Source organism: Leptinotarsa decemlineata, unplaced genomic scaffold (genome assembly GCF_025532065.1).
Source record: "Leptinotarsa decemlineata unplaced genomic scaffold, Ldec_3_MD MMD2_P_RNA_scaffold_7, whole genome shotgun sequence".
In the NCBI taxonomy this organism is placed as follows: Eukaryota; Metazoa; Arthropoda; class Insecta; order Coleoptera; family Chrysomelidae; genus Leptinotarsa; species Leptinotarsa decemlineata.
In genome coordinates this window covers 139,726-159,700 of record NW_027412534.1, presented here as the reverse complement: position 1 = coordinate 159,700, position 19,975 = coordinate 139,726, and the positions used below count along the sequence as shown (strand labels likewise).

Below are 19,975 nucleotides of genomic sequence, written 5' to 3'. Positions count from 1 at the left end.
CTCCGGTTCTGAATTTTTAAATGGAACACCCTGTGTATTGTAACATTTTTGGATTTCTGAGACAATTCTGGATCAGAAACTGACATTTCCGGAAGTTTTTCAGCCTACTTGATTTTTTCAGAGTCACTTAAAATTGCATCTAGGTGGCCATGATCGGACGTAAACTAATCCGACAATCCATATTGGTTTGCATAATTTTAATTATTCATCATGACCTCCTGCTCATTTTAGGCAGTTAGGATTTATATACTGTCGCATTTAGAAGCTTTGTCAATAAGATTTCTATCCTTTAAATAATGAAGCATGCTTTAATTTAATTTGATGAATGGATAAAACATCGCTCCATCATTTCAGATCAGAATCAAAACGATCATTATCTAAGTCGACTGCACGTGGTGAAGCAACTCCAAAGCGTGCAAAGAAGCAACAGTCGCCTGGCAAGGTCATGATAATAGTATTTTGGGATACGCATGGTATAATATTCATCGAATATCTTGGAAAAAAAGAGTGCTGTTTCATCAAGGCAATGCACCCACAAATCATTGAAAACCGTGGCAAAATTGCATGAATTAGGCTTCGAATTGTTTCCGTATCCACCGTATCCTCCAGATCTGGCTCCCAGCAGCTGTTTCCTGTTCTCAGTGCCAATAAAGAGGTGACCGTCGAAATTGAGGCCTACTTTGAAGCTAAAGACAAATCGTACTATAAAATGGTACCTAAAAATTGTATGACCGCGCTTTTCAGCCCAACTGTTACAAATTGGAAGTTTCTAAAATATTTTTATGGGTAAAATTCTGTTATCTTTTCAAACTGTTGTATGATCGAGTTTGATCTTCCTCCTGAAGATGATCACTTGATGATGTAGAAACACGTGTCGAGGTGTTGAATGAACGTTTTGGTGTTGGGAAAAAACTCCAGCAATATTCAAACTGTTGTTACATTGAAAATTGAATTCATTACGTTAAATATGAAAAAATTATTTACCACAATATCAGTTTTTCATTGAAAATGAAGGAAAATTCGAGAAATAAATATTTATTTGTCAGCGTATGAAATAAAATATAACAAAAAATGTATTATATGATTCAACAAAAATAACCATTTGCAAATATTATAAATAGTTGACATATTACTTTCACCAATAACCTGTTGAATCAAATTGCTTTAGTTGAATAAAGTTTATTATTATTACTAACGAGTAGCAGTGAAACATTTTATATACTTTTTCTAAAAGACTGTCTCAAATACGATTTCTGTATGTATGAACGTGCATATTCTCCATGATTTGGGGAATAGACATGAACCAAAGACAAATCGTTGGGGAATTAATTCTGTAGTGCATTCGTTTGAAGTCCGGGTTCTTCTTTCTTTGCTGCCCCACCCAACAATTTTTTAACTTCAGCAATAGCTCTTCCAGGATTCAGCCCCTGGAAAAGGGAACTTGTTAGTAATTTAGAATAAAAAAAATTGACAATAAAGACCTTTGGGCATGTTCTGGTACAATTCATAATAGTGTGACACCTAAAAGCAGAAAAGGGATCTCTCATTTTGTCAAGTCTTTTTTCTGTTGCCTCATCTCTTGAATCAATTATCCATCTATACGCCTGCAAAAAAAAATTTAAAAAAAACATTATTTTAACCAGAAACACCAACTTTTGAATCTCACAATAGAGTGTTTTTTGAATACGTAAGTTATGGATTTTCATCAAGTATCGGCCAATTCCATCATATAAAAAATATACAAAGGAAAGGTAAAACTGTTGCAGCAGGCAGATATAAATATAGTTCAGAGAGCGGTGCCTGTACGGAAGTTGGGATTTATCTCTGTGAAACTACTCTGTAAGATTACTCCAAAAAGACCATGTTCTTGAAATGGAGTGAGTACAGATGACGCTGTACGCAACCTCCTTGATTTAATTCGAACTGACTTTACATGTATTCCTTCATTTGAAAAAAGTATTTTTTTATTAACACGCGCTCCTGCTGTATTGGGCTTGGTAGCTGATTTTCAGGCCCCCTCTCAGGAATCGGAAAATATCAATGGTCATTTTTCTAAATAATATACGGCTAATTGATCCCAAAGTTAAGATAAAATAAATATAGTTAAAAAAAATAAAAAACACGCTTTTAAAGAACATCGAACTAAAAAGTTACATTTTTTTTTTGAACAAGCTTAAAAATTAACTTTTTAGTTCGATGTTCTTTAAAAGCGTGTTCTTTAGTTTTTTAAACTACATTCATTATTAGTTTTGAAAATAAATGAATATGTCTATAAAGACATTATCGATACGGAGAACCGCGCACTTGCAGAATATGAAGTAGCCCCTAGAAATACTTTTCATATAAAAATTTTGACGAATTATTATTTTTACCTGCATTAGAACTGCTGGGCCTAAGTACTTGTCTCCATTCCACCAGTAACTAGGGCAAGAAGTCGAACAGCAAGCACACAAAATACATTCGTACAAACCATCAAGCTTTTGTCTATCTTCAACACTTTGTAAATACTGTTGAACTTCGCCAACCTTTTTCTGATGATCGTCCCTGTAAATCAATTTTCAACTTATTTACTGAGTTGATTCATAATGGAAATCTCCAACTACTAAATGAAAGGAAACTTCACGAGTATTCATACTTGTTTCTGAAGAAGCCATCCCAATCTGATCCAAATTTTGAAATCAGCAATCTTTTAAATTTCATTTATCTTTTATGTTGAGGTTTCAAATGTTAATACTTCATCTATTTCAGGTATTTGGATGAATCTCTCACAATTTTTGGTAAAGTACATGATAATTTAATAAATTCATGTTGAATTTCTCAACCTCTCCATCAATACTGAAAACGCTGTATGTATGAAATATTGAATTATTGTGAACGATACCTCCCCGACTTTGCACGGTTAGCAACGCCGCCGACCGATAGCATCGTCATATTTCAATCATTTTACAAAACAATAATAAATTCTACATATAAACCTCCTTCTCGTACTATATAGTTGTTCTTGAATGTCTATTGATAAATGATTAAACAACCATTCCAAGTATTGCATATTATTTATAGGTGTCTAATCTAATACCTCGCACAGACGAATTAGAACCTAGGAAATAGGTCACAAGTGAAAAATATATTGTGGAATCGCCTGTCGGGAAAAGAAGTAACCTTTGCTGAGTGTACAGGAAATATAAATTCAAATCAAAAAGTTGGGTATTGGACCAGTTAAAACTAACCCCAGAATTCGACCTACAAGGTCAAAGAGCAGCTAGTGAATGGAAATTTTGGAAAATATCATTTGAGGATTACCTGGTTGCAACAGGGTAGCACGAAGCCGCCAATAATGTGAAATTATCCACCTTGATAAATATAATTGGACGAGATTCTGGACGTATTATGTCTAAATTCATAATACCTGAAGCAGAGCAAAACAAATTAAATTGTACTATGAATCTGATAAAAGAATATGTCAACCCCAGAGTGAATTAATGCTCGAGAAAAGGACTCAGAAAGACGGATGATAGTAGATAGTAGATAACACAGTAGATCCTACTGACTGCGCCATGTTCAACGTGTGTGATGTTAGATTGGACACTTATGAATAATATTCAATAGGTACTTGGAATGGTTGCCTAATTATTTAATAATAGATAAATATTACTGGAGTTTTTCCCAACACCAAATCGTTACTTTGGTAAATTTTCGTTTTGAGGACACCTGTCGATTTTGAAAAAATGTTTGCGTGTACCTACGTATTTTGATGCGTAGATTACGAATCCGAAAGAAAAAAGCGGCGCTCTCCCTTATTTACACAGTTACGGCCCTTCAAAGTTCTGAACTTTTCAGCCTTCTTTTTCACAAAATAAACTATTTAAAAACACAAGCATCTATTTATTAGATCACCTTTACACCTTATTCCTCCTTCTTTGACACTTTTCACTTAAATAATCAACATTTTTCCAATAAAAATGTTAAAAAATGTACGGAGCTGCTTTTTGGTTACATATCTCGGTATTTTACGTTTTTAAGGTTAGTGGCATGGTTGGTACGACTGATGCAGTACATATTCCTAAAGTAATTCAAATGTTTTTTACCTTCATTCTTCAGATCGTAAATTGGTTTTTGGTGGTGTATTACGAATTTGAAATAGTAGGCCACGGCAAATACCAACCGCTTTTTTCTGAAATGTCACTAGTAACTAACCTAAAAATAGAATAATGTCACCAGGAGAAGCATTCGTTTTTAAATCAAGTTTTTTATAAAAAAAAATATTGATTATTGAAGTGAAAAGTGTCAAAGAAGGAGGAATAAGGTGTAAAGGTGACCTAGTTGCCGTTTCAGAACTTTGAAGGGCCGTAACTTTGTGAATAAGGTAGAGCGCCGCTTTTTTCTTTTGGATTCGTAATCTACGCATCAAAATACGTAAGTACACGCAAACATTTTTTCAAAATCGTCGGGTGTCCTCAAAACGAAAATTTACCGTTCATATATATTTTACTACTACGGAAATCCGCCTAGAGCCATTGACATGTCTGACGTTGACACATCTGACATCTACATTAAGGCTAATTCACATTATATTAAACACCGTTCATGGTAAGAATCGACTTTTTTGATGTAATGAAAATTGACATCAAACATTCTAGAATCTAAACTGGTGCAACGTGCCTTAAAGTCGTTTTGTTTTTCCAAATAATTCGTTGCAATTCCACACGTGGCAACGCCGTTGAAGGAACGCCTGTGTCATGGTTCTTTACTGTTTACAAACTTCACCAATTGATATTGATATTGACATTGTTGTTTATGTTATGTTGTTTCTGACTCAGAATACAATCACCATATGCCACTGTCAACATTTCAAATGTAACTTTTATGCCTCTCACCAACAAACTAAACAAGCTGAACAGCTGAAACTGAACATATTTTCTGGACAAGTGTACCAATATAAAAAATTAAGAAATCGCTTTTTGAATGTACGTAACCTGAGAAATTTAAACGTTAACCCTATTTTTTAAACGGTCCACTACACTGAGTTCGCTGAAAAGAGTCGCCATTCATATTGTCGAATAGGCCATGTATATAAATTCCGTTTAGTCACTCGGCCACATTTTTGTATCAAAAGTGCAGTGTATTTTTCAGCAACATTCACTGTTTCAAAATGTTGCATAAGCAAGTATTTTTTTAGAATTGAATCTAGAATTCAATGGACAAAAAGTCATCATTCAAAAAGCATTACAAGAAGTATCTCTTTCTGAAACAAACTCCCGAAGCCTAACCTTATTGTATGTTTTTTTTAATATAACAAGAGCATACAGTTCAACATAGTTAAGACACTATAAATATAAAATATGTTGTTATTCTCCCTAATCAGCAAAAATGCTGGTCTCGGGATTCACAAACATTCAACATGACAAGTGAAACAAAAAACTAGTAAACCACTACAAAGCTCATAGTATCAACGTATCAGACATGTGCCTCGAGGCTCAGATGTTCTTTTGAACTATTGATAAATGAACTATAGCCCGGCAACTCACGTATATGAACAGGTAATTCATTGAAGACTTTTATAGCCTGTGTAAAAGGATTGTATAATCCTCTGTTCGTTCTTACCATGCTCAGGTGTAAGTCATTTCTACCCCTTGTATTATACTCATAAAACTGGTTGTTGACTAGTAGATCGTTGTTGCTTTTGATTCTTTTGTTTTTTATTTTATACAGTGTCACCGATAAAGTCCGCATCAAAAGGGAAACTTTTTTATTATCGTTTTATGTGAAATTTGATTTTGGCAGTAGATTTTGCTCAAGAAATGATGTCAAATGGCGTCTACAAAATAGGTCACGTGATTTCCTTAACCTGTCAAAATTGACATTTAAAAAAAGAAACATCAAAAAATGACATTATTCTTCAAAATATCCAAAAATATTAAAGGATAAAAACATTTTCTTTTGTAATTTTATACCCACACACCAAGTTTCAAACCCATAATAAGTATTTTATATTTTCACTATTTTTCCGCATTCCTGCTTTTTCTACTTATCAAAATTTAAGCACGCCTGTACTAAATCATTTATTTTAACTAAACTCGTCACCGAATTTCTTTTTTTGTAATATAATAATATTTTAAGAGCCTCTTTGATGTTAAAAACAAATTTTGAAAAATAAAAGTTGTCAAACTTGATGCAAAGTTCATCTAGTTTCAACGGGGCTTTCCAAACTATACAGTACTTGAGTTTTTTAATGAGCAAATGGCCTCACAATATGAATTAGAACAAAACGGAACATTAGGAAACAATATCTTAGAGTGTTTATTGTTTTTTAACAAAAAATACAGTGGAATTTAATCTTAATTAAAAGGAACTGAAAATAAACATGTACCTATACCTAATAGCAAAAAAACACGAAAAAAAGACTCACGACATTAAATACACTACATTTCTGTATGTCTTCCATCGCGTTCTATGCAGATATTTGTCCTTCTTGATACATATTTTATTGAGTTGCTGATACTCACAGGGTTTATGTTTGAAATAGAGTTTCTAATAACAGTTTCTAGGTGATTCACGTCACGAAAAGGTCTTTGTTTATAAACGATTTGTTTTAAGTAACCCCACAAGAAAAAAATCTAGTGGGGTTAAATCTGGCGACCTAGGCGGCCATATTTGCTCCATATTTCGCCCAATAACTTTGCCCCTAAACATTTCTAATAGTTTCTATTTGACTTGTCTTGAACTATGAATAGGAGCCCCGTCACATTGATACCACAGACTGTGTCTTATTTCAACCGGCATATTGTCCACTATATCACTGATCTCAGTATTTAGAAATTGCAAATAATCCTGAGAAGTTAAATTGTGTCTAAAAAAGAATGGTCCCATTACCTGATTATTTAAAACACCGCACCACACATTTGTTTTAAATGAATATTGGTCCCGACATTCTATCACAAAATGAGGATTTTCCTGAGCCCACCACCTACAATTCTGGAAACTGACTACGCCGTTCGATGTGAAGGTAGCTTCGTCGGTCCGTAGGATTTTGTAAGGAAATTTTCTGTTTAATTCTACTTCTCCTTGGTACCAGAAAGAGAAATCTAGTCGAACATCGAAATCTCTTTCCTTTAAGATATTTATAAATTTGGGTTTGTAGGGTTTGAATTTATTTTTATGTAAAATTGCTCTTACGCTTTCTCTTTTAACGCCAGTTCTATCTGCAATATTGGTAATACTTGATTTTCCCTGTTCGATAACATCCAGGCAGACAGCCAACTGAACCTCATCATTATTGCGTGATGGATTATGACGTTTTTTAAAAGTATTTTCAACTGAACCAGTCAGTTTAAATTTTTTTAAAATCCTACTTACAGTGGATTGCTGTACATGTCTACCAGGATGTCTTGCGTTAAAAATATCAGCCACTTGTCGATGCAATGTGTTTTCACCACAAATTAGCACAATTTCAATTTTTTCTCGTGAAGATAACATATTATTTTAATTTTCATACATTACATTGAACTAACGGGCATTAATTTATTCAGTGACAGTGACGTTTTCTAAAACACATTATGTAGTTTCATATTTTTTCACAGCCTACCCAGTTTTTTTAGGTAAATGTAAATACTACGAGTTTTTTTCTTTTAATGAATGGGCTTCAAGAATCACGAAATGATGTTTCCTAATGTTCCGTTTTGTTCTAATTCATATTGTGAGGCCATTTGCTCATTAAAAAACTCAAGTGCTGTATAGTTTTGAAAGCCCCGTTGAAACTAGATGAACTTTGCATCAAGTTTGACAACTTTTATTTTTCAAAATTTGTTTTTAACATCAAAGAGGCTCTTAAAATATTATTATATTACAAAAAAAGAAATTCGATGACGAGTTTAGTCAAAAAAAATGATTTAGTACAGGTGTGCTTAAATTTTGATAAGTAGAAAAAGCAGGAGTGCGGAAAAATAGTGAAAATATAAAATACTTATTATGGGTTTGTAACTTGGTGTGTGGGTATAAAATTACAAAAGAAAATGTTTTTATCCTTTGATATTTTTGGATATTTTGAAGAATAATGTCATTTTTCGATGTTTCTTTTTTTAAATGTCAATTTTGACAGGTTAAGGAAATCACGTGACCTGTTTTGTAGACGCCATTTGACATCATTTCTTAAGCAAAATCTACTGCCAAAATCAAATTTCACATAAAACGATGAATAAAAAAGTTTCCCATTTGATGCAGACTTTATCGGTGACACTGTATATGTTCTTGCATTGCTCAAGTTTAAGTAGATATTTAATTGTGTGTAGTTCAGTCTGTGAGAATAAATCATGTGTGGGTTCGAAATGGAATTTGAAATAAAATTTTTATTGATTTATTTTTTAGCGTTTAAATTTTTTTGAAATTATTAGTGTCACTATTACCCCATATGATTAACAGATACCTAAGATTCGCCAATATATATTACTCTTTTGTTCTGTTTCTATTTCACAATGCCAAGTGTTCATATTTCATATGTATTATAGTAGAAAAAAATCATTCTGAGATTAGAAATAAGATTAGATTTGTATTTTCCTCTGATACAACGAAAATTTTCTGTAACTTATACTTGAATTTCAAATAAATTAATCATCAATCATATATTTAATGAAAATATCACATCTATCTGGGAAGTTTCCATGAATATGTGAAAATTCATATATTTTTGTTTTTTATCATCACCCAATTAATTAAAATGTGTGCGCCACTGTCGGTGGAGGGGAAGTCACAGTCTATCACAGGTCTCCTCTTTCTCCATAACCCACGCACTCTCGAACCAAGCGACACACAATCTGTGTCGAAGATATTGGTTTGTTGAGTCCATTTATTTTTTTACATCCATTAAAAACCGTATGAAAATATGATCGGTAGTTTATGAATAATGGATTTATATAAAAAAAATTATTTAGGAACCTCAAAATAATTGAACTTACTTCCTTTGTAGCCATGGTTCAATGGATTTGTATTGTTTGTAGAAGTTGTTCATATCCGGAACCAAATCCTTCACAACATACATATGAGGTAGCGGATATATTTTTGTAGTTTTACCAGGTGTAGTATCAATTTTACTGAAAAAAATAAGGTAAACTTGAATTATAACTCTCAGATAAAATCAACAAAATGTTTTGTGAAATTATAAAATGAAACCAACACTCAATCTGCAAGTATCATAAAAAAACATCGTTTAAGAAATTCAAATGTGGTAAATTATGAATACTCTGACCCGTTACTTAAATCAGAACAAATTAAATCAATTACAAAAATTACAGAATCGTAGAATGCGAATGATATTACACTGCAATAGAATGATACCTATACAAGAAATGCTCTGCAGTTTACGGTGGCTTAATGTCTCTCAACGACTGTACTATCATATTTAAAATAATGAATGAATTGCAACAAACATTCTTGTTGAATTTTTTAATAACAAATAGTGAAGTACACCATCATAATACCAGATCAAACACCAATTTTCACATCCCAAGGACAAATTCACGAAGCAATATGAACTCATTATTGTTCAACGGTCTGGGTAGTTTTAATAAACTGCCAAATAATATACAAGATTCTTCTTCTATCCGCCTATTCAAGAGGGACTTGATAACATTTATAAAGACAAATTAATTAAAGCTAATTTATATTCAAAGTATATTAATAACTCAGACCTTGTTCTGAATGAATATGTAGATAAATATGTAAAAGTGAGTCCTACAAATATGCGCATATACATTTTTTTGTGCGATTTTTTGTGATTTCTGTTATTTTGTTAAAAATAGAATAAATATTACTGGAGTTCTTTCCCAACACCAAATCGTTATTTTTAACACCTCGACACTTGTTTCGATCACCAAGTGATCATCTTCAAGAGGAAGATTAATCTTTAGTGTAACTTTTTAATCAAATATTTCATATTGCTGTTCTTTTTTGTTGTTTTGTAGTTACGTACGAAGTCTTTTTTATATTTACATACATGTTCTCAGTCATTATATCCTGACATGTTCTATACCGTAATGGGTCCTTTGAATAAACTGATTTAATTTGAAAATTACTTTTTCATTACTGTTTCTCCGTACCACTATATTTTCGGAATTTGAAATTTTGTATGGCTCGTTTTATGTTGTAGATGTGCAATAAGAAAGGATCTTTATATATTTCAGCTGAGGAGGCCCCATTGGGGATCAAAGGGGCGCGTTTACATATGAAAATTATCTTTTCATCAGTGTTTCTCCGTATCGCTAAATTTTCAACCTTTAAAAAATGAGTGTTCTTCATTACAATCAGTAGAAAACTAACTTCTCGAACTTTATTTATTATTCATAAATCTGTAATGCAACTCCACTCTGACCATTTATATAGAGTACTTTCATATCTTGACAGCTCTATAGAAATTACAAAACAGTGGAAACCGTGGAAATGCAATGGATACACTCCTATAAATCCAAAAAAAGCACTTTTACCAATCGCAGAAATGCAAGACTTTTCTCAACTCGCCTTCATGAAAAAGTGCTAATTTCAAAATTTCACTGTACCTTATACATGCTAAAGTATTGACACCTCCAATATTCATGGCACAAGAGCCACAAATTCCTTCACGACACGATCTCCTGAATGTTAATGTAGGATCAATTTCATTCTTTATTTTGATAAGTGCATCCAAAACCATTGGACCACAGGAGTTCAAATCCACAGAATATTCTTGCAGGTATGGTTTTTTTTCAGGCTCATCAGGATTCCAACGATAAATTCCAAAAGTCTTTTGACGTGTTGTTGATTTATCTGCCTTTTTGAGACTTGCAGCTTCCGCATTCGCAATTGCCCCTAAATGGATTTTACGAACCTGAAATATTTTAAACATTGAAATCATTATATAATATGTTACTATTATGTTACCTGAACATAGGCTCCTCTGGTTATTTTAAATAATTGCATTTCTCTAGAAATATTCAAGTTTTCCTAGAAATGGATAAATGAAAAGAATATGTAATCTTAGAACTTCTGTGGAGATAAGTAAACTTTCTCTCTACCACAATATTTCGCATTTGCTGCAAAACCAATTTGAAAAGTATAATTTTGCTATTAAAGTTTACATTAGTGAAACCAGTGCAAAATAAATGTTTTTCTATCTTTTAATAATGTATGAAGAAATAAAGGACAGGAATACAATGATTTTGCTCTGGATTTACTAATGGAAAAAGATATAGGGGATTCAGGTCACCTTGGAAGGATAGTGTCATTTGTCACAATGACACTGAATTATGACATATGAAGTATTGAAGGTATGTTCCAAGTCGTCACTTCCTAACCGCTACTAACCAGAATTTTTGACAGCGGTTACTAGAACAATATATAATTGTTGGTTACTTTTAAAACAAGACAGTTGTGTCAATTGTGAAATTAATAAGCCAATTGAAAAATTATTTTCAAAATGAAACTGGAAACTATATACCGAGACAATAAGTCTTGTTTTTTTACTGTTTTTTTGGGTTTATAACTTTCCACAATCTGAAAAAATAAAAGTTAAAACAATAGAGAATCTGCTGAAGTGTAATAAAGGGCTAACTGAAAAGTTCCCCCGAAAAGTTATTGCGTAATATAAACTACTGAAAAGTCCAACTAGTCAGTAACTTGTCGTATTAATATATTAATGTTGAGAATATTACAATTGATAATAGCGTTGGACTACGTTCAGGTTAACAATATGGATGGTGTGTACCTGTCGCTTCATGTTTAGAGCTCCTGTATGCCAACAAAAAGGGAGGAACCAATTCATATAAGTCTCTTTTGTTTTCGTAGACAAACATCGAGAGACAACTGGTTATGGTGCGATTATGCCTCTCGACCATGCCATGTATGAGAAGAGCGGTTCTTCTCGTCTCTTCTTTATTCCCAACAAGGTCGTCATTTTCTTGCATACATTCTACTCGAAATTGCTACTCTGAACCGAATATAATTCCTAGTGTACGTGCAAGACAATTACGTTATACAACAGTATTTCTGTCACCGTTATAGCCTTGGTAAGGTAATCCAAGGCAGAAGGAGGTGGGGGACCTTATCTTCCTATCAGAACTGTCTACAAAGAAGTATCTATCCGCTGCTCTTGGTGGAAAGTTCTTCTTCTGGTAACTGGGTATTGAGTTGAAGTCCATCGACAACTAAGCTTTTATTGTTGCGTCCCATCGTGGCAATCAAATACCTCGGGGCTTGAGATGCAGTAGCCAATCTTCCCTAACACTGATGGCTGAGTTTAGTTTTCCGAAACACGACGCTCTCGTTCGGGTGATCGCGAACGCCAGTCTATTCACCCCTCAGAACTCAGAACGTGGACGTTTTTAACACGTCCACTTCAAATGTCCCTCTCTACCGCAGTTATAGCATTTAGGCCATCCTCTTGCTTTGGATGCAATTCCATTTTCCAAATCTTTCTAGATTTGCTATGGATCGATCTGATCCTTCATCTTCCTGTTCGTTGATGGCCCACACTAGCTTTTTAAAGTTGTAAGTGCGAAGTATTTTTGCCAGTTTTAAATTCTAGGTCATAAATGATGTCCTCGTTTGGTTCTTTATGATGAGCCATCCTCAGCGACTGCTGCAGCTCCATGTCAAGAACCACGTCGATGAAACTGTGGACACTTATCTAGTGGGTAAAGTTATCGGTGACTTATGCTTCAAACTTCTAAAGACTCTCGGTTGGAATTCGAATTGTCTTTCAGTTGAGCTTTCTGGAATTGTTAAAGGTGCTCACTATCATACCTAACCTACAAAGATGTCGCTGCTTCAAATGAAGATTCGCCATCGAAGATATGGAAAACTAGCTTTTTTTTCCCAAAAACGAATCTTTACTAAGAATAAATATAGTTTAAAAAAACTAAAAAACATGCTTTCAAAGAACATCGAACTAAAAAGTTGAAAATATATTTTTTTTAATAAGATTAAAACAATAACGATCGGAAAATACTAGTATTATTGTGAAAAAAGCGTGGGCGCTTTGTTTATTTTTCGATCGTTATTGTTTCAAGCTTATCAAAAAAAAATATTTTTAACTTTTAGTTCGATGTTCTTTGAAAGCGTGTTTTTTAGTTTTTCAAACCATATTCATTTTTAAAATCAATATTTTGATTTGATATGTAATGTCAAGCACCTTAATTCAATTTTTTTTTTTTTGAAATATTTAAGTAACTGAATCTTTTAGGTGTACATTTTACGATAACGTTTTCATTGTTGAAATTCATAGTCTGGTTTGCTTTCAAATAATCGAATTAGATTTTAAAATGTATCTTTCGTTTCGTTCAAAACTTTTTTCTGTATTAAATCACCGGTAATTGAAAATATTTAAATATTTCTTCTGTAGTACAAAATTTCGCTAACACTTATAATTCTTAAAATGCACTTTTTTTTTATTTTCTTTTTGAACAACCTATCAAGAAGGTTACGTACAGCGCCATCTGCCCGCGAGTAGATCAAGAAATATTAATGAGGTTACGTACAGCACCATCTGCCCGCGAATAGATCAAGAAGGTTACGTACAGCGCCATCTGCTCGCGAATAGATCAAGAAATATCAAGTAGTTATATACAGCGCCATCTGCCTGCGAATAGATCAAGTAATAATAATGTCGATGATTCTGTAAATACAGATCCCGAGATTGGGAGTACAAGCAAACAAAAATACATACATACAAACATACTTACATGTGAAGCTAATATCTTTGTATATAGACTACTAATATAAAGGGTGTAATGTAATAATATAAGAACAGGCTGTAACGGCCAGAGTGACGATTATAGAGAATAAAATACCTGCTAATTGGCCGTGGTCGAATAGAATCTAAAGTACCAAACTTTTCGTCTGAATCCAGTATTCGTGCCGGGTTCTTTGGCCGTGTTCTGCAGGTTTTTATAGCTGACGTTTCGTCTAGACGGTAGGCGGTAGACATGCACGACTTGGTGATCCCGTTGTTCCGAATGCATTCACTACGATCCTAGTATTTGACTCTGGTTTATTATTTTTAGTGGGTGTGTTGCTAAAGGTTCTCTGGGATCCTCAGCTGACTATAGACTTCGTTTTTTTGGCTTAAACGTCGTGTTTCTCTACGATTCGCTCAATACGGTCTGTAACACTTATAACATAAGAAAGGAAAGTTTTTCCCATAACCAGCCTAGCTGGGGAAAGCTTTTCCCTTGGCTAGCCTAGGTGGGAAAAGTGTATATAGAGAGGGAATAGAAATTAAAAAACACACGGATAATTTCAATAGAAAAGAAGAAACAATAAACATGGCTACATGTCTTTGAAAGTACAGAGACAAGGTCAGGTAATCCAATTAAGAGAAATCAAGCCACGTCCACTAATAATAATATAACACCAGAATCAGATAGTAGCAACGTAGTCAACGCGTTCAGTACAAAGGGATCATAAACTCGGGCCCTGTGACCATTACCACATCGTAGTGGGGGGACACGACAGACGGAATTACAGGCACAAATTTTGAGCATGAGACGCAACTGACCACTGAACGGAACTCGTGTTGTATGCCCTCAACAACAATATGAACTCATGAATGTTATTCACGTACTGCACAAGTGAAAGTGAGTAGTTTCAGGAGGGTTTTTTCTTCCAGTTTGTGTCTGAAAGTTACTTCTTTGCATGATCTACATACAAATCTATGTATAGAGTTAAAAAAGAATACTATCAAAAAAGGATTAATGAGTCTAATAATCCAGCGAAGTCTATAAGGCAATCCATATCCGAACTATCAAATAAAAAATTAATAGGAAAGCTGATCTTTCAATCTTGAATAATGATAAGCTTTATGAAGATCCAGCACTAATAGCCAATTTATTCAAAGAATATTTTATTGACGTTCCCAAATGTCTTATTCGGGATTGTGGATCTAACCATACGGATCACAATACATTTTTGAAAACCATTGATTCTCCATGTGACTCAATATGTCTTGGAAACTATGAAGAGAATGAAATATTCGAATTGTTACGATTCAAACTGAAAAACAAAACCTCATCAGGGTCCGACAAAGTGCCAATGTATTTGGTGAAGAAAAGTTTACCAGTGTTATTAAAGCCCCCGACATTCCTTGTTAATCTATCGTCCTCAACAGGGGTCTTTCCAGATCTGTTGAAGATTGGGAAAATTACGCCTATTCATAAAAAAAATTGTCATCAACTTCTTGAGAATTATCGTCCGGTAACAATTCCCTGTAGTTTCTCTGAAGTCTTCTAATAGACTTACGCACACCGACTTTTATCATATACTTATTGATAAAAATAATTTAATATCAGAAAACCAACATGGATTTCTAAATAAGAAATCAACAACCATAGCACACACAGCAACCACAACCTACTATCACAAACTAGTGGATAACATTGAGGCAGGCGAATGCCCTGTTGGGATTTTTTGTGATCTCAGCAGGGCATTTGACTGTGTAAATCACAGAATTCTTTTGGATAAACTCTATCTCTATGGTGTGAGACGTACACCTCTGGATTGGATACGGTAATATCTTTGTAAGAGATGGCAATATGTCTCAATTAAAAAGGAGTCATTTGGGTACTTGAAAAACGACTTGGGTGTCCCACAAGGGCCAGTACTTGGCCCCTTTCTATTCATAATTTGGTAAATTTTAGATTACGAATCCGAAAGAAAAAAGCGGCGCTCTCCCTTATTTAAAAAGTTACGGCCCTTCAAAGTTCAGAAAAGGGCAACTTTTCAGCCTTCTTTTTCACTAAATAAACTATTTAAAAACACATGCATTCATTCACTAGGTCACCTTTACACCTTATTCCTCCTTCTTTGACACTTTTCACTTCAATAATGAACATTTTTCTTATAAAAATGTTAAAAAATGTACGGAGCTGCTTTTTGGTTACATATCACTGTATTTTACGTTTTTAAGGTTAATGATATGGTTGGTACGACTGATGCAGTCCATATTCCTGAAGTAATTCAAATGTTTTTTACCTTTATTCTTTAGATCGTAAATTGGTTTTTGGTGGTGTATTACGAATTTGAAATAGTAGGCGACGGCAAATACCAACAGCTTTTTTCTGAAATGTCACTAGTAACTAACCTAAAAATAGAATAATGTCACCAGGAGAAGCATTCGTTTTTGAATTAAGTTTTTCATAAGAAAAATGTTGATTATTGAAGTGAAAAGTGTTAAAGAAGGAGGAATAAGGTGTAAAGGTGACCTAGCGAATAAATGCTTGTGTTTTTAAATAGTTTATTTAGTGAAAAAGAAGGCTGAAAAGTTGCCCTTTTCTGAACTTTGAAGGGCCGTAACTTTTTAAATAAGGGAGAGCGCCGCTTTTTTCTTTCGGATTCGTAATCTACGCATCAAAATACGTAAGTACAGTCAAAAAATTTTTCAAAATCGCCGGGTGTCCACATAACGAAAATTTACCCTGAATATTGATAAAACAAAATGCCTTAGATTTCATATCCCGCAAAGAACCTCATTTGGTTTTCCTATGATCTCCACTAATGTCACAAGAATGAAATTTCTGGGATTGAAAGTTGATAACCATCTCAATTGGAAATCTCACTGTGAGGATCTTGTTTCCTAACTCCACACAGTTGCCTTTCAATTTAGGAATCTCACTTTATATTTTAGAATTGTATATATGTGTATAAGAAAAAAGATACGTTCCCCCAGATTAATTCTAAACATGGGTATAACACTAGACACAAAAATAACTTTATAGTGCCTTTAACAAAACTTGGAATAACTCAAAATGCCCCTAACTTCAGGCACAGTATACTTATATACAGTAGTCCCACTTAGCGTCGGTCCCTTTGATGTTGGTGTCCAGGAGTTTCAGTTTTTACAATGCTGACGTATTTGACACTAATGACATTTCTCCCTACTACAATCTCAACCAAAGCGTCTAAACACTGCTCAACATAACAACTAATCATTTAAACTCCTAAAAAAAAATACAGTCGATGAAAACCATGTTGGGAACCTGAGAAAATTGTACAATTTATAATTATGCATTTGTGTAATATTCAAGTAACCCAGATCATTTGGATCAATGATGAACTATGTTTCAAGTAGATTTTAAACATTCATGGGATCGGCAGATGTTCATATTCGGATGTGACAAAATATATTTTCATTTTAACAAGAAAAAAGACAAGATGAAGAATGAGTTTTGTTATTCATGAACCATGGTACGAATCCATGCGAAATTTCTTTGTAGTGATTTTTGGAGCCAAATATAGCATATTAATTTATTGATTTGAGAATTCAAGATGGCGGACGAGTTTGCCGATTCGTTTATATTAAGGGCCAATTATTAAAAATATTCCTAATCGAATTCATCACTCAAGATTAAGGAATCTGTAGAGCCTATTCTTTTTGAATTATGTAGTACTATTTAGGACTTGAAGAAGTAAAAAAGTAATTGTGTAGTGTTCAACAAACAAATTTTTCAGTAGGTTGGGTGAAACCCAAGAAAGTCGACAACTATGGAAGGGTTGCGTGCCTGTCTTGAACTCGTCGTTTGCGCAGACCTGAGACTGCAACTCCTGGGTCTGCGTGTAGAAAATTCAAACCAAAAAATCACCCGAAGTGAGAATACTGTATATAGTATACTGTGCTTCAGGGCTCCAGAAATATTTAATTCGATCCCGGAAAACATAAAAAATAGTAGCTCAATTTTCATTTTCAAACGAAATCTGAAAGATTTTCTAGTGCAAAATTGCTTTTACTTCATAGAACAGTTTTTAGAAGATCACTTCTGAGGGAATTTTCTTTTCTCATCTATTTATGTACTTATTTCCTTTTGATTATCTGTTATATATAATCGTTTGTATGTTTTTTATGCGGTGTTTGCTATTCGTTTGTTGATGGTACATGCACTTTGTATGAAACCGTTCCTTTGACTTTTTCCATACAGCCTGTACTGTCTCAAGGAAATAAAATCATATTATTATTATTATAGTGATTTATTTTGAAACTGATTCCTTCCTTCCTTTCTTTGGAAGATTCCCACAATTTTTTGTATCAAGATGGAGTAGTAGAAAGCCAAAAACTTTCTTTCCCAAAAATTAATCACTCCTAAAAATATAACCCTTTTAATATAAGTAGTGAAAAAAGTTTCTTCGGCCTTTTGTGCTATCACTAGACGAAGAAAAAAAAAGTTCCTGAAAAACATAGACAATTTTTAATAAGGGATTTCCATTTTTCTATAAATGATACTTTTGATTGGAGAAAAATACACCGAATTTATAACTAGATTTTTATTTCCATAACTTTACAAACAAATTTTTTTTCTGGGACTAGACTACTTAAAAAATATGCATATGTAATTATATACAGGATGCAAATTCAGACTTTTGTTGGAAAATATATATAAAAATATTTGAAAACGCTTAGAAATCATATCAAAATTTTCTATTCTAGTCAAATGTAAAAGTAAATGGTCATCCGTAACATATATTGGTCGGTAAGGACCCTGTATATTATATATTTTTCAATTTTCTATATATCTAATAAATTTTTTCAAGGGTTAATAGGGTGATTTTGATATGATGTGTGCATGAAACGAATGATGCAGCTATAAACGAGTATTTTGAAATATTTGACGAATTTGCCAGTGCAGTGAGAATAAAGCAGTCTCTATAATATAAATTCATTAATGGAACTAGAGGTGTTGCTCATTTTTCCGTATTTTAGAGTGGGGCTCTTGATGTCAAGGTCCATTGTTTGCATCTTCAAGATGCTAATTCAAATGTATATACATGAACATAAAACTTTATTTATTTTTTTTGATTTTCCATATTAGTGTGTAGAAATCAAATGTTTATTTAATTCCCTTCAACTGGATATTTCAGTAATTGAATATTCAAAACCCATGTTATAATAAATATCATAAATTAGTCAATAAGGGGAAGGAGGCTTCGGCCCCTAGAATCTATGAAAAATGTAGTTTGATTCATAATACGAGGAATGTTCAAAAAATAATGTGTTCCTGTTCCCAGCATTGAAGAAACCCATGTAAGGACGATGTTTTGCGATAATTGAGAAGGTAAAAACCGAATCGCTAAGAGAGCTCAAGAACAAACAAAAAAGTTCATATCAAAAGTGCAGGATTGGATAAAACGCTGGCACGAGTGTATTATATCTGAAGGGGATTACTTAAAAGGGGCAAAATATAAATTGATAAATAAATATTTTTTGAGAAAATTTCAAATTCTCCTTATTTTTTGAACAGACCTCGTATATGAATTATAATATTTTTTGACCCTCCCAGGAAATGAAACTTTTCATATGCTACTTTTTATATGTGATTTTTTAAATCTCAATAACACCATTTAAACATTGATCCCTTGAAATATAATTTGAAGTTGTATGTAAATTATTTTCTCGCGATATTCAAATGAATGAATTTTATTTATTTTTATATAAAACGGTTTATGCAATTTCACGAAAGTAATTAGGATCATATCAAAAGATACAACCATCATTGATTGATGTATCGAATGAAATGAATGAACAGTATACTGAAAACGTACTGCAGCTGAATGGTTCAGAAATTTGCTTGAATTCATTCCAAACCTTAAATCAGAATATCTTTGTGTTGAAACAAATGGACAGTCAGCATCATGATTGAAAAAAAAAATAATTTCTTGGGTTTGTCAACGAACAAAATATATCAAATTGGGAAACACACATCGCAATTAAATTCCAAGTTGAGTTCCATCTGTGAGTCGATAAGATATCTCAGTGGTTTCGTTTACGGTGTAAATAATCGAACTCTGCACCCTGTATGTTGTAATCCGACAATAGAAGGCACTCTTTACAATTTAAACACCATCACTTAATTCAATATATGAATTATTCTTATGCTGTAGCCTCCTCTTGTGAAAATTCACTTGCGTTACGTGAATCCTCACATTACAAAAATTACATGTGAACGTAGGTGTTGCAACAGCAGCACCA

General features: G+C 33.2%; 1 protein-coding gene across 1 annotated transcript; it reads right to left on the bottom strand.

Annotated features, from left to right (window-relative positions):
• Positions 1–1,019: 1,019 nt before the first annotated feature.
• Positions 1,020–11,159, bottom strand: SdhB (succinate dehydrogenase [ubiquinone] iron-sulfur subunit, mitochondrial). The gene is made up of 6 exons (XM_074170149.1): positions 10,906–11,159; positions 10,545–10,852; positions 8,949–9,083; positions 2,373–2,544; positions 1,482–1,604; positions 1,020–1,427 (listed from the first exon to the last, which is right to left on the bottom strand). Exons 1-6 carry the CDS (start codon positions 10,942–10,944, stop codon positions 1,326–1,328), a joined length of 879 nt encoding a protein of 292 aa, XP_074026250.1. The 5' UTR covers positions 10,945–11,159; the 3' UTR covers positions 1,020–1,325.
• Positions 11,160–19,975: the final 8,816 nt, after the last annotated feature.

Bases quoted from the DNA above. Each gene is read 5' to 3' on its own strand.
- SdhB (XM_074170149.1), bottom strand. From the start codon at position 10,944: ATGCAATTATTTAAAATAACCAGAGGAGCCTATGTTCAG. The intron at 2,545-8,948 runs GTAAGTTCAATT...ATTGATTTACAG, and splicing joins GAACCATGGCTACAAAGGAA to GGACGATCATCAGAAAAAGG. The intron at 1,605-2,372 runs GTAAAAATAATA...TTTTTTTTGCAG, and splicing joins GCCCAGCAGTTCTAATGCAG to GCGTATAGATGGATAATTGA.